This window comes from Mobula birostris, chromosome 8 (genome assembly GCF_030028105.1).
Source record: "Mobula birostris isolate sMobBir1 chromosome 8, sMobBir1.hap1, whole genome shotgun sequence".
Taxonomy (NCBI): Eukaryota; Metazoa; Chordata; class Chondrichthyes; order Myliobatiformes; family Myliobatidae; genus Mobula; species Mobula birostris.
In genome coordinates this window covers 78,808,757-78,824,165 of record NC_092377.1, presented here as the reverse complement: position 1 = coordinate 78,824,165, position 15,409 = coordinate 78,808,757, and the positions used below count along the sequence as shown (strand labels likewise).

Below are 15,409 nucleotides of genomic sequence, written 5' to 3'. Positions count from 1 at the left end.
TGGAAGAGGAAACATATGCGAGGGGGGGAGGAAGTAGTGAAAGTCCTTAATGAATACTTTGCTTCAATATTCACCAGTAAGAGGGACCTTGATGTTTGCGAGGACAGCATAAAACAGACTGATATGCTAGAACATGTCAAGGTTAAAAAAGAGAATGCGCTAGAACTTTTTCAAAATGTTAGGATAGATAAGTCCTCAGAACTGGACAGAATATAGGCGAGTTTACTATAGGAAGCATAGGAAGAGATTGCTGCACCTTTGACAATAATCATTCTGTCGTCACTGGCAATAGGAGTAGTACCAGATGATTGCAAGGTGGCAAATGTTATTCCTTTGTTCAAGAAAGGGAGTAAGGTTAACCCTGAGAGTTATAGACCAATGAGGCTTACTTCAGTGGTGAGCAAATTATTGGAGAAGATTCTTAGAGACAGGATTTATGAGCATTTGAAAAAGTGTAGCCTGATTGGGGATAGTCAGCATGGCTCGGTGAGGGGCAGGTCATACTCACAAGCCTAATTGAATTCTTTGAGGATGTGACAAAGCACCTGGATGCAGATCGAGCAGTGCATGGGGTATATATAGATTTTATTAAGGCACTTGATAAAGTTCCTCATGATAGGCTCATTCAGAAAGTCAGGAGGCATGGGAATGTCAGGGAAATGTGGCTGTGTGGATTTAAAATTTTGACTTGCCCACAGAAGGCAGCAGGTGGTTGTAGATGGAGTGTATTCTCCCTGGAGGTCATTGGCCACTGGTGTTCTGTAGAGATCGGTTCTAGGGTCCCTGCTGTTTGTGATTTTTATAAACTGCTTGGATGAGGAAGTGGAAGGATGGGTTAGTAGGTTTGCAGATGATATGAAGGTTTGGTAGTTGTGGATGGTGTAGAAGTAGAAGGTTGTCAAAGTTTACAGTGGACATTGATCATGATGCAGAGCTGGGCTGAAAAGTGCCAGATGATGTTTAACCTGAAAAAGTGTGAAGTTATTTACGTGGGAAGGTCTGGATTAGAGAGCATATCTTATGAGGATAAGTTGAGTGAGCTAGGACTTTTTGAAGTGAAGGAGAACGAGAGGCGATTTGATAGAGGTGCATAAAACATTGAGAGGCACAGATGGAGTAGATAGACAAGAGACTTTTTCCCGGAGTGGAAATGGCTAATACCAGGGGGCATAATTTTAAGGTAATTTGAGGAAACTATAGGGGCAATGTTAGAGGTAAGTTTTTCCCCCCACAGAGAGAGTGATGGGTACATGGAACACCCTGCCAGGGGTGCTGGTAGAGGCAGATACATTAGGGACATGTAAGAAACTCTTAGATTGGGACATGGATGATAGAAAATGGAGTCTTGTTAGGAGGGAAGGGTTAGATTGATCTTAGTGTAGGTTAAAAGGTAGACACATCATCATGGTTCGAAAGGCCTGTACTGTGCTGTCTATGTTCTAGGAAATAGGAGGAAGGGAATGGGATTACTGGGGTTTATTTGAGGTAAATGTAAAGTAATTTTAAGTTATCACTGCTGCCAGTTCTCAGTGTTCTTGTATTCAAGTTCTTCAGCAGTATGGTACTAGAATACTCAAATAATTTTCAAAGGACAAGTCAGTAAGTAAGGGAGTGGGAATACAAATGAAACGGAATGTAATCAGTCTGTGATACTCCAAATCCAGTTTAGTCAGTCCTATCAAAGGCTGCTATGTGCTACAGTTCCTGATGCAGCAGAAGAAAACCATGTTTGTGATGTGTCAGACCCAAATAAATGACCTATAGAAACCCAGCGTTATTGCGGATCAAGGACAGTACTTTAACGGTTTATTAATGTTGTCCTTAATCAGTTGAAGTTGATGTATAATGATGATGTGTATATTCAGTATGGGGCAAGTATTCATCTTCTTTTATTAGAGGGGAGCTGTCCTCCACTTCTGATTTTCAATTCTGTCTATAAGTGGCCCAAAGTTGCGGTCATTGCAGAGGGTCAATAGTAAGTGGTATTGCTTCAAAGAAAACTTCCATATTTTTAATGAACTTGTTGTTCTAGAAATCTACTTTTTCCAGTATTACTAGAATCATCAAACTAACTGGGCAGCCTATCACCTTCAAGAATTCTCATGGTTATTAAACCCAGAAGCAATTTCTAATTAACTTTTTAAAGACTTTGCATGTAACTATAACTTTTTAACAGCCATATAGATTTCAATTATGGTTGATTATCCTGTAGAAGAACTACTCAAACCTTGTGCAACTAAGCATAGGATTTTCTGTGTACTTTAAAGAGGAGCTTGTTTGTAGATAATTGATTTAATTGGAAATCCACAGTGTCGCCTGTGTACAGTGCAGTTGGCTCACTGAAAGTAACAATGATTTTTGTGCTTATCTACACTGTTAAGACCGTAAACTTCCTGTCAGCTTCACAGAATGATAGCATTTCATGGAGCATAGTCCATTACAGCACAATACAGGCACTTCAGCTGATGATGTTGTGTCCTTTCAGGTTACTCTAACTTTATTTCCTAATGAACTTTTAACAGATGTACTCTATTCAAAGATATGCTAAATATCATATGTCATTATTGTTGGTCATGTACCTATGTTTAATGGTGATTAGTTGGATGAAATAAATCTTAAACCCTATTTTGTTGCCAAAAGCGTCTGTGTTAGTTTCTGATAATGGACATAACATTATGAATCCTAGTCTTGAGAAGTAAAGAACTCCTTGGGCTAGGAAGAAATTGTGTTATAATTGCACTGCTATATCTAAAACCTGAAATGTTTGGTGTTTTCAAAAGAAACATTTACTTTTATTCTTAGGCTGTCATTTTAAAATTGTAAAATAGAATGATCTTGTTTTCATCCGCAGGCAAAAGAGATGCGGCAGATGGTGAAGCTGGAGGCAGAGATGGATCGCAGACCAGCAACAGTGGTCTGAGTTCCCCAGAAACTGATTGAGACAATACATCAGTCAGGCATACAATGAATAATGATGCCCAAACTACAAATTCTAGCCACAATTTTGCTATCTTTTCTTACCTCACAAATCTTTTGCAGCCATCAATTTTCAGTATCAAAAAATCTGCATACACTGATATGTATGGCTTTAATGTCATGAGCACTTTAAAGATTGTTAATTCTATTTAATACGTCTCCAAGTAATTTATTTTAATCATGGTCTTTTAGCCAAGGTAGTCAGTAAAGCCATGCTGACAGTGATGATTTCATTTGGTTTAACACTGTAAGATGGTAAATGGCTACTCTGGCAAAGCAGGGACTGGGATGAGGTAGGGGTAGGTCAAAGCACTATGAATGATGTGCACTGGAGTACAAGTTAGGACATAAACCACCTTCTGATTTGCCAAGAAGTCTGTTTATCCTGTGTAAACATCATCCAAAAAGCAAACATTGTCTATATATATATATACTCTTTCAGTCTAGAATATACACTAAAACGATGATCTATCTGTGCATCTCTGTACTATCTACAACTACTGATGTAAGATTGTAAATCTTAATAATACTTACAATTTGGAGCATCCAGGGAATAGTTATTGTTTCACGAGAAAGATCTTACCTAGACATTTTGACCCTTCAAGTGCAAAACATTGATCAGAATTGTTTGAGGAAAAAAAGAAATTTAGTTCAAGGAAATGGCACGCCAACCACCACCTAAAGGACAGTAAGTGAAAGCATTGCCAAGCAGCAGTTATACACACCAAAATAATTCCAGAATAGAAAAATTATGTCATACTAATGTAAATGTTCCTTTTACAGTTTTCATTGCATGGTACTGCATTAATAACTATTTTGTAGCTTGCAATGGATTACTTGCATGTTAATATTAAATTAGGAATGTTATTGCCCATTAACATTAGATTGCCTAAAATAGTTTGTCATAAAAATGTTCTTGTCATTTATATAAAACTTCCAAATTGTTACTAGTAAATGAATTTGAAATGATTTATTTCCAGCATTCATTACTCTCTACGATCAAAGGCCTTTATTAAGGGTTTGTTTGTAAAGGAAATCCTTTTGAAAATTTTGAGAGATGCAAGTTTCCGAAAATAATGTGTACATGTCCATAAGCTTTCCACTTCAAAATAACTAACAACAATCAAGATAAGGGGAAAAAATGATTCAAAGTGAAGTTTATACATTGTTTCAAACTAAAAAAATAACAGATATTGAATCAGGGAGGCTATTTAATATTCTAAGCACATAATGTAAACAAAATCTACGTTATTACACTGGTGCAGGAATGCATAACATTAACTTCTAATAAGTAATAAACAATAAGGTATTCAATATTATTTTCTGAGGTGTGGACTAGAGCAGCAAAGATTTGTATACTCCAGTCCGCGAGAATGAAATAAAAATACACATCACTATAGACCAGAGAGTCAATGAATCACATTCCTTTTAAATGAATGGTAATATAGAAGTAAAATTTTAAAATCAAAACTTTGCCCATTTGGCTAGTGAAACACTGCGTAATTCTAGATAATTTATAACAATATGTCTTTAACTGCAGTGTAAAAGACTACCTTTCATAATACTGCTTAAAGCAAAGCACGAGGGTCAGTTACATGCACCATTTTACTTCAATATGTAATGCCTTGAGGAGAGGGTCAAATCTGTGTCTAAAAAAGTATTTAAAACATTCTTGCCAATTGATGTTATTTGATAATATACTTTAATGACTTAAATTCTGTTTTTCCGGTAATGACTAAAACATTACACAACAGAAGGCAAACTTGCTCTCAAAACAGTAATGTTGAAAATATCATGATGAAATACTGTTTGTAAATATGTATTTAAGACTATACCATCATTTAAGACCAAAATGTGTTTTAAGGCATATCAATTATTCTAAGGGCTGTGTGATTGTGTAAAACTTGCAGACTTGCTAAGAATATATTTGTTTCTGGGAATGCAAATTTGTGTTATCAGCCATTTTGAGGGATTCTTCTCCAGCAAGCCATTTTTATCCTCTAAAACAGATAGCGTTGACAACATATCAGTTATGGTATTGTATATGTAGGTATCACTGAAATGTATTGCATACTACTGTAACGGTCCTTTTAATGTACCACTGATAAAACTGATTGGTACTAGAATTGCTGCTTTCACAAGGAAATGAAGTGCAATGTGAAAACATTGGAATTATCGAAATTTTGCAACTCGGGTATATAGATTTAAAAAGAAATCTTATTTGCTGGTAGATACTGTCTTTAAATGGCTGTTTTATATTGGATAACTGTCCTACTGCTTATATACTTAGCTATAGTAGGTTTGCTGAAAAAGCAGGCTGTTTTACAAGTATCACTTACATGTACTGGTTTTGTTTAAATATATATATAATATATATTATATAGAAAAAGAAATTTGGTGAAGGTGCTTTATATTTATATTGTCTGTCAAATTATAAGGTAGAAGATTATGAACCTTAATTAATGTTCTCTTGATTCTTTAATACGATTTTATAGTTTCTGTACCCCATTATAATTAAACAACAAAATTGAGAAGTGATTTTGGCTGGAGTACTGTTTTACAACAGGTAAACAATCTGATAGTTTATGCAACTAAGAACAAACTTGAAATTATTTATTACAAGTTTTGCTCCAGAACAAGTCAATCACTGGAAGAATAATATGTCAGCTTTACTTCCCAAACCATATTTGGTTTATTGTCAAAAAGTAGTAGGAAACATGCATTCAGTTCCCTATGATGCATCATCCCACCCCTACCTATAGTTCAACAAGCTAAGCTGTGACTCCCACTACCCTAGCTCTGACCCAGTATCATTCTATTCTTGACATTGTGCATGCTCTCTCCGAGCTCATCTTCCAATCAAACTCAGTTCCTGTGTCTTAACCCCATCCCCGTTAAATTGCAGATTACACATCCTCTTTAATGTCATTTTAAATTGCAAATGATTCTAGGGTCCTTTCTCTACCAGATCTCTAGCCTTCCCTTCTCAATTCCATACTGACAACTACATATTTAAATCTCACCTATCAGTTTTTTTAATCCTTTTACCATGATACTGAACTGAAAGCAGAAATCACATTCCCTTTGAATGAAACTATATACATTAACTCTTTGTTAGGTTAAAAAGTAGACCACGTATCTTTACTAACAAACCTAGTGATTTTCATGTACAGAAACAAGTGGTTTGCTACCCCAGGTGAGTATTTTGCTTCTGTGTCCTCTCATTCACAAATACCATTTACTTCCTCTTGAACAATAATATCCACCTAATTTCCTTCTCTTACTCATTGATTATTGAAATTCTCACCCACATATGGAGGATAAAGGATCACAATGAGTCCAAACCAGGGAACCAGTAGAGAAGGGAGAAAGGTACTGGGGACAAACACAGAGTGAGATGATTAGCATTGGCCAAGAAGGGAAAACTGTTGTGGGGAGTGCTAGGGTGACTGCTGAGATGATCATTGGGCAATCTGCAGAGGAAAAACCCAGGAGGCGGGGGACAAGGAAAATTCCATAGCCAGGGATTGATGAGACAGTGTTATGAGTTGAATTTAATGGGAATTGACCACAGGGGTCAATTATGAAATTCAGCATGTGATATAGGGCTCAATAGCAAATGAAAATATAAAAAAGGAACCTACCTTGAGAATAATGGCTGCATTGTACTCCGTTGTGGTCTGCTAATGGCCTCTAACAGGCATCAAAATTTCAGGTAAGAGCAGTTTTTGAGCCCTGCACAGTCCTTAAACAATATGCACAAAATTAAAAATTATGTAGGTGGCATTGCTGTGCAATGTACTCAAACTAATATCACCCCACAGTTGGGAAGGCCTTGTATCTACAGAGAACCCTGATGAAATTTTCAAGATCTATTTTAGATATTTTTATGTGAAAATATTCAAGTAAATTGCTTTATTGTGATAACACAGACATGCTGACCTGATTCCTGCTCCCTCTAGCTAGTCCCTCAGAAATGTTGCCCTGTTTCTTCATAAAGACATTAACTTCGTCTAATCGCAGTGGCCCAGATCATCCTGCAGGTTTAAGTAGTATGCAGTACACAGAGAAGGCTACGCCCTTCAACACCTCAAAGCAAAGCATAGCACTCACATTTCCAAATAAGAACATTTTTAGATTGCATGAATTTTCTTCATAATACAGATTGCCAATTTATCCTGGTTACCTTATTTCATCTTGTAAAGGGTAATAACATCCTGTTTCTATCTGAGTAACTAAGAAGAAGAAATTTAAATAAAATAGAGTGGATTCTTATTTATCATTTGAGGTGAAGACTTATTCAAGATGGAAGGAATTGTCTCCAGCTCTGGTTAAGTCAGAAATTCATTTTACCATATGATGCTACAATACCCTTTAGTTATAATTTTTTTGGGACAACTAAAATCTCTGCAGTAAATCCTCACCTTAGTTCTTAGTCAGTTCTTACTGATGGTCTTTTTAACATTATTTGCCCTAGATGTTAATATAGATACGAATCCTTTGAAGAATAAACATGGGAACGAAGCTGAGTAACTTAACAGTCAGCAAAAACTACTGGAAATCATCTTGAGTATCATGTCACATGTCCATGAGCCAGTCCTCATTAAACTGAGGTGAAGAAGGTCAGCAGCTTGAAATTCCTTGGTGATAGCAAATCAGAAATCGGTCCTAGGACTAGGACATAACTGACATCATAAAGAAGGCACTGCTGTGCCTCTACTTTCTTAGAAGTTTGAGTAGATTTGACCTCAGCAAAAGCTTTGCCAAACTTCTATAGATGCACGGTGGAAATTATCCTAACTAGTTGAACACGCACAGACTGGTATGGAAACACCAGTGGATAGAAAGTGAAGGATACAGCCCAGTCCATCACAGGCAAAGACCTTTCCATCATTGTGTACATTTATAGGGAGCATTGCACAAGAAAGCAGCATCCATCATCAATGATCCCCACCATCCAAGCTATGCTACCACTGGGCAAGAGCACAAAGGCCTTAGGTTTCACCAGTCTGAACTAGGTCTGCAACCTCCGGACCAACTTTCAAGGATTCTTTACAAGTCATGTTCTCAGTATGATTTCTACTTGCACAACTCATATTCTCATTATTATAAAATGCATTAGAATGCATTTGAAAGAAAGAGCTACTGGATGCCAATGACCGCTCTGTATGTTGGTCCTCTGCTGTAAGCCCATGTTCTGCTTGAGGCTTTGCATACAGGGCACTCCCTCATAGTTTTTATATCATTTCAACATTCTAAGTATAGTCTTAGTCTCTTCATAATTGCAGCAGGTCTTTTCTTCTCTTATACTCAAAATTCTCTTGCAAAAAAAAGCCAAATGTCATTGACTTTCATAATTGCTTGCTGAATATATATATATTAACAGTCAATGATTTTCTACAAGGATGCTCAGTTCTCTAAACATCAACACCAGTCACATCATTTACAACATACATTACTTTTCTATTTTTTCCTATCAACGTGCATGGCCTCACATTTTTTCTACATTGTATTCCATCCTGCCTCTGTTTGTATCTCCCTGAAACCTCTCAGCATCCTCCTCATATGCCACACCACTTTTGTATCATTAGCAAATGTTCTATGCATTACATTTCATGTCTTCAATCCAATTCAATTCTATAGATTAGACCATAAGACAAAGGAGCAGAAGTCAGCCATTCGGCCCATCGAGTCTGCTCCGCCATTTTATCATGAGCTGATCCATTCTCCCATTTAGTCCCACTCCCCTGCTTTCTCACTATAACCTTTGATGCCCTGGCTACTCAGATACCTATCAATCTCTGCCTTAAATACACCCAATGACTTGGCCTCCACTGCTGCCCGTGGCAACAAATTCCATAGATTCACCACCCTCTGACTAAAAAAATTTCTTTGCATTTCTGTTCTGAATGGGTGCCCTTCAATCCTTAAGTCATGCCCTCTCGTACTAGACTCCCCCATCATGGGAAACAACTTTGCCACATCCACTCTGTCCACGCCTTTCAACATTCAAAATGTTTCTATGAGGTCTCCCTTCATTCTTCTAAACTCCAAGGAATACAGTCCAAGAGTGGACAAACGTTCCTCATATGTTAACCCTCTCATTCCTGGAATCATTCTAGTGAATCTTCTCTGTACCCTCTCCAACGTCAGCACATCCTTTCTTAAATAAGGAGGCCAAAACTGCCCACAGTACTCCAAGTGAGGTCTCACCAGTGCCTTATAGAGCCTCAACATCACATCCCTGCTCCTATACTCTATTCCTCTAGAAATGAATGCCAACATTGCATTCGCCTTCTTCACTACCGACTCAATCTGGAGGTTAACCTTAAGGGTCCTGTACGAGGACTACCAAGTCCCGTTGCATCTCAGAACTTTGAATTCTTTCCCCATTTAAATAATAGTCTGCCCGTTTATTTTTTCTGCCAAAGTGCATAACCATACACTTTCCAACATTGTACTTCATTTGCCACTTCTCTGCCCATTCTTCCAATCTACCCAAGTCTCTCTGCAAACTCTCCGTTTCCTCGGCACTACCGGCCCCTCCATCTATCTTCGTATCGTCAGCAAACTTAGCCACAAAGCCATCTATTCCATAATCCAAATCGTTGATGTACAATGTAAAAAGAAGCGGCTCCAACACGGACCCCTGTGGAACACCACTGGTAACCGGCAGCCAACCAGAATAGGATCCCTTTATTCCCACTCTCTGTTTCCTGCCAATCAGCCAACGCTCTATCCACGTATGTAACTTTCCTGTAATTCCATGGGCTCTTATCTTGTTAAGTAGCCTCATGTGTGGCACCTTGTCAAAGGCCTTCTGAAAATCCAAATATACAACTCCACTGCATCTCCCTCGTCTAGCCTACTGGTAATTTCCTCAAAAAATTGTAATAGGTTTGTCAGGCAGGATTTTCCTTTAAGGAATCCATGCTGAGTTTTGCCTATTTTGTCATATGCCTCCAGGTACTCCATAACCTCATCCTTGACAATCGACTCCAACAACTTCCCAACCATCGATGTCAAGCTAACAGGTCTATAATTTCCTTTTTGCTTCCTTGCCCCCTTCTTAAATAGCGGAGTGACATTTGCAATCTTCCAGTCCTCCGGAACCATGCCAGAATCAATCGACTTTTGAAAGATTGTGGATACCTAGGGCTGCAATTCAAAACCTGCAAACCACCACTAACCACAGCTGACTAATATGAAAGTGACACATTTATTCCTACTCTATTAATCGATCTTTACTTAATTCCAGTACATTACATGTTCTAGACCATAAAACATAGGAACAGAATTAGGCTATTTGGCCCTTCATGCCTGCCCCACCATTTCATCTTGGCTGATTTATTATCCCTCTCTGCCTTCTACCCGTATCCTTTGACAGACTTACTAATCAAGAATATATCAACCTCCGCTTTAACTATACCCAGTGATTTGGTCTTTACAGCCATCTGTGATAATGAATTCACTAATTCACCACCCTCTGGCTAAAGAAATCCCTTCTCACCTCGATTCTAAAGGGACATCTTTCTATTACGAAGCTGTGCCCTCTGGTCCTAGACTCTCCCCCTGCAGAAAACACCTTTTCCAGGTGCAATCTAGATAAATGTCAATATTCAATGAGTTTCAGACTCATTCTTCCAAACTCCAGTGAGTACAGGCCTAGAACTATCAAATGCTCATCGTATGTAACACTTCCTTTCCCTGGATCATTCTCATGGACCTTCTCCAAGCTATCACATCCTTTCTTAGATAAGGGGCATAAAACTGCTCACAATACTCCAAGTGCAGTCTGCCAATGCCTAATAAAGCCTCATGTTTACCATATTCTTTAATTCTGTTTCATAATCTCCCACATAGCATCTTAGCCAAAGCCATATATCACATCAACAGGTTTGCTCTCACTTATTCTCCTAGTTGCATCAAAAATTCTAAGATGGTTGGGTTGAGTCATTCTCTGACCTTGGCAATTTACTTGCAAATGTTTTATCACCATATGACGAGACATCATCAGTGCACTGTTAATTATGGTGTCCTTGAAACGCTTGGCCTTTATATTCCTATCAATCAGCTGATTGAACATCATTACGGAAACTCCATTGTGATGTAGGGAGGAAGTCTCATCGCTGATTAGTTGTGTGGCGAACTTTGTGCATAGTGGTCTGGAATTTCGTTCGCATTGACTCGTAAATAGGATCAAAGTCTACTTGTCTGTTTACAGAATTGTTTGCAGAAAACCACACATCAAGGAATTCTCTTGCATGCTGCGTGTTTGCTTGCGCCATGACTTCCACGGATGCCCAGTCGACTCTGTGTTCCTCTTGATCTTCATGGGTAGAGATGAGGGAGAGTTGGTCATGCCACTTTACAGCCAGTTGATGTTCATGAATCCTTGTGGATAGTTTTTCTTCCAGTGTGGCCAACATAATATTTGTGGCAGTTCCCACATGAAATTTTATAGACCACATTGGTCTTGTCCAATAGCTTGGTTCGTATGGAAGGACAACCTGTTTGGACGCTTCTTGATTGGTATGTTGCCAACCTCATAGGCATCTTTGTACGAAGTTCTGTGGGTATCTGTTTCATGCGAATACTTTAAAGAGATTCCTCCTCCTTATCCTTTAGTTCCGCCAACCGGGTTGTCCTTGCTACACATTTTCCAAAATTCTAAGAGTTATGTGAGACATGGTTTCCTTTTCAAAAATCAAAGTTCAAAATAAAATTATCAAAGTATGTACGTACAGTAGAACACAGCACCATAATAGGTCCTTCAGCCCACAATGTTATGGCAAAACAATTACATTAATAAACAAATGGCCAACTAAACTAATCTCTTCTACCTACAAAATATCCATAGCTTTCTATTGTCCTCACATTCATGTCTATCTGTATGTCTCTTAAAATTCCGCAATGTATCTGCCTCTACCACCACCCTAGGCAGCGCATTCCAGGCAAGCACCACTCTGTGTAAAAAGCCTACCCCTCCTATCACCTTTAGAATTATCCCCGCTCACTTTAAATGTACGCCCTCTAGAATTAGACATTTCAACACTTGGAAAAAATATTGTCATCTCTACTCTATCTATGCCTGTCATAATCAAACCTCTATCAGATCTCTCCACAGGCTCTACCGCTCCAGAGAAAACAACCCAAGTTTGGCCAGTGTCTCATTATAGCATATGCCCTCTAATCTAGGCAGCATCATGGTAAACATCCTTCTGCATGCTCTCCAAAGCTCCAACATCATCCTTCCTATAATGGAGGTGACCAGAATTGTATCCACTACTCCAGATGCAGCCTAACTAGAGTTTTATAAATCTGCAATATAACTTCCTGACTTTTGAACTCAATGCCTCAAGCATGTCATATGCCTTCTTTAACCACCCTATCCATCTGTGCAGCCACATTCAGGGAGCTAAGAATTTTGACCCCAAGATTCCTCTGCTCATCAACACAATCTAGCCCTTAACAGTGTACCGCCTCTTTACATTTGACCTATCAAGGTGCAACACTCCACATTTGGCTGGGTTAAATTCTATCTGCCATTTCTCCACCCATATCTGCACTGAAATTATTGCCAATTTTCTATGCTGTCCACAACACCACCAAACTTGGTATCATCTGCAGACTTACTAACCCAGCCATCTACACTTTCATCCAAGTCATTTATATACATCACAAACAGCAGTTGTCCCAGTACAGATCCCACCAATCACAGACCTTCAGCTAGAATAAGTCCCTTCGACTATTACCTTCTGTCTTCTATGGACCAGCCAGTTCTAAACCAAACAGACTATTCACCATGGATCCCATGCACCTTAATCTTCAGGATGAATCTTCCTTGAGGAACCTTGTCAAATGCCTTACTAAAATCCATGTAGACAACACTCACAACTCTACCTCCATCAATCACCGTCATCAAAAAATTCTATCAAGTTACTAAGGCAGAGCTTGCACAAAGCCATTTTGCCTCTCTCTAATTAGGCCAAATCCAATCCCAAAGAATTCTTGCCTCCAACTTTCCTACCACTGACCTGTCTCAACGGTCTATCGATCCTTGAATAATGGAAAAACATTAGCTGCTCACCAGTCCTCCAGGACCTGGCCTGTGGCTTGAGAGGACACAAGGAAATTGGTCATGGACACAGCAATCTCTTCTCTTGCCTCTCTCAATCACCTGAGGTATATCCTATCAGGCCCTGCTCAAATGCTCTTTAAGAAACCCAACACTATTTCCTCCTTTACCTCGAGATGCCCTAGTTTATCAACATACTCAACACTGATCTACCTATTCTCCATGGGCCATATCCAGAACTTATTATAGGATTCCCTGATCAATGGCATTGGTGTTTCCGTACCAGGCTGTGATGTACTACACATCCCATAGAAGTTTGTCAAAGTTTTAGATGTCATGCCAAAGCCCTACATGAACCATGATATCCATAATCTGTTGAGGACCAGATCAGAGGCATTCAAGTCTGGCGGCCAAGAAAGTTACAAGTTGCCCAGGTACAAACTCCAGCCAAGCTCAGTGCCTTCAATGCTTGCTTTTACTATCAAAAAATGGAGGTGCCATCATAAACTCCCACAGCCCCAATGATCCTGTGATTTCAGCCTCTGAAGCCAATGTGAGAACATTCATCAGGAGGGTGGACCCATAGGAAGGATATAGCTTAGATGGGGTACCTGGCCAAGAACTAAAGACCTGTGCTGATAAAGTGGCTGGGGTGTTCACTGAGATCTTTAACTTCTTGCTTGAGCAGTCTGAAATACTCACCTGCTTCAAGAAGGCTTCAATTATACCGGTGCCTAAGAAGAACATGGCAACCTGCCTCAATGGCTATCATCCAGTAGCATTTATATCCACCGTGATGAAGTGCTTTGAGAGGTTGGTGATGAAACAGATCAACTTCTGCCTGAGAAGTGACTTGGAACTGCTTCAATTTACCTACTGGCACAACAGGTCCGCAGCAGATTCCATTCCATTGGCTCTTCACTCAACCCTGGAACATCTGGACAGCAAAGATGCATACATCAGGATGCTCTTTCTCAACTACAGCTCGGCATCTAATACTATCATTCCCTCAAATCTGATCAATAAGCTCAATACTTTATCCTCCATACCTCCTTGGGCAATTTGATCCTCTATTTCCTTACTTGCAGACCCAAGCCAATTTGGATCGGCAAGAACAGCTCCTCCACAATCTCCATCAGCACAGTTATACCACAAGGCTGTGCGCTTAGCCCCTCCTCTACAGCATATTGGAGGGAGATTGGAAATCTGGCTGAGTGGTGCTGCAAAAACAACTTTTTACTCAAGGTCAGGAAGACCAAGGAACTGATAATTAACTACAGGAGGAAGAAACCTGACGTCCATGAGCCAGTCCTCGTTGGGGGTTCAGAGGAGGAGTGGGTCTGCCTCAAATCCTCAGTGTTATCACTTCAGAGGATCTTTTCTGATTTCAGCACATAAAAATCATCACAAAGAAAGCCCAGCAGCACCTCTACTTCCTTATAAGTTTGTGAAGATGCAGCATGACATCTAAAACTTTGACAAACTTCTATAGATGTAAGGTGGGGAGTATATTGCTTGGTTGCATCATGGCTTGGAATGGAAACGCTGGTGCCTTTGAATAGAAAATCCTACAGAAAGTAGTTGCATAGCAGTTCAGTCCATCACAGGTCAAGCCCTGCCCACTATTGAGCAATGTCACAGGAAAGCAGCATCCATTATCAGGGATCCCCACCACCCAGGTCATGCTGCCATCAGGAAGGTGATACAGGAACTTCAGCACCCACACCACCAGCTTCAGGAATGGTTATTGTCCCTCAACCATCAGGCTCCTGAATCAGGGGGGATAACTTCACTCACCCCATCACTGAACTGTTCCCACAACATATGGACTCACTTTCAATGACTCTTCATCTCATATTCTTGATATTTATTGCTTATTTATTTAATATTATTATTTCTTTCTTTTTGTATTATTATTTCTCTTTAGCCTCTGCCTGGATGCAGGTAGGAGAAGACAGCCAAGTGATTGTATTTCCTGAAGTGTGATTTTAGTGTAGCAGTGGTCTAGTGTGTGGGACCTCTGGTGCTACAGGTTATATGCTGATGGTAATTGAGGAGGGATTTCTTCAAACAAGCCTGGATAAAATCCTTGACTATGACTTGAAATGCGCCGGGACGGACTGTTCCTTGTCTGGTGACGGCATCATGCAATATCTCAAGTGCTTGATTACAGTCAACCAATGGTGGTATCTAAACTGCAGAGAGGATTCATGGAGGAGGGCTCTCTTGGTAAATCCAGTGACAATTTGATTGTTAGGTGTTCAAGGTCAGAGGAACAAGTGTACGATAAAACCACCACATTGAAGCACCACAGAGAGTTTATGATGAAACACACACCTGCACCATCTGATTTTT

At 39.4% G+C, this 15,409-nt stretch overlaps 1 protein-coding gene across 14 annotated transcripts in view; it reads left to right on the top strand.

Annotated features, from left to right (window-relative positions):
- plcb4a (phospholipase C, beta 4a) overlaps positions 1 to 5,507 on the top strand; it is a 568,665-nt gene extending 563,158 nt beyond the window's left edge. For all 14 annotated transcript variants that reach the window (XM_072265513.1, XM_072265516.1, XM_072265515.1 and 11 more), the window contains one exon: positions 2,852 to 5,507. In XM_072265513.1, the coding sequence (XP_072121614.1) occupies positions 2,852 to 2,940 (89 nt within the window). In that variant the 3' untranslated portion in view covers positions 2,941 to 5,507. The remainder of the gene's footprint in view (positions 1 to 2,851) is intronic.
- Positions 5,508 to 15,409: the final 9,902 nt, after the last annotated feature.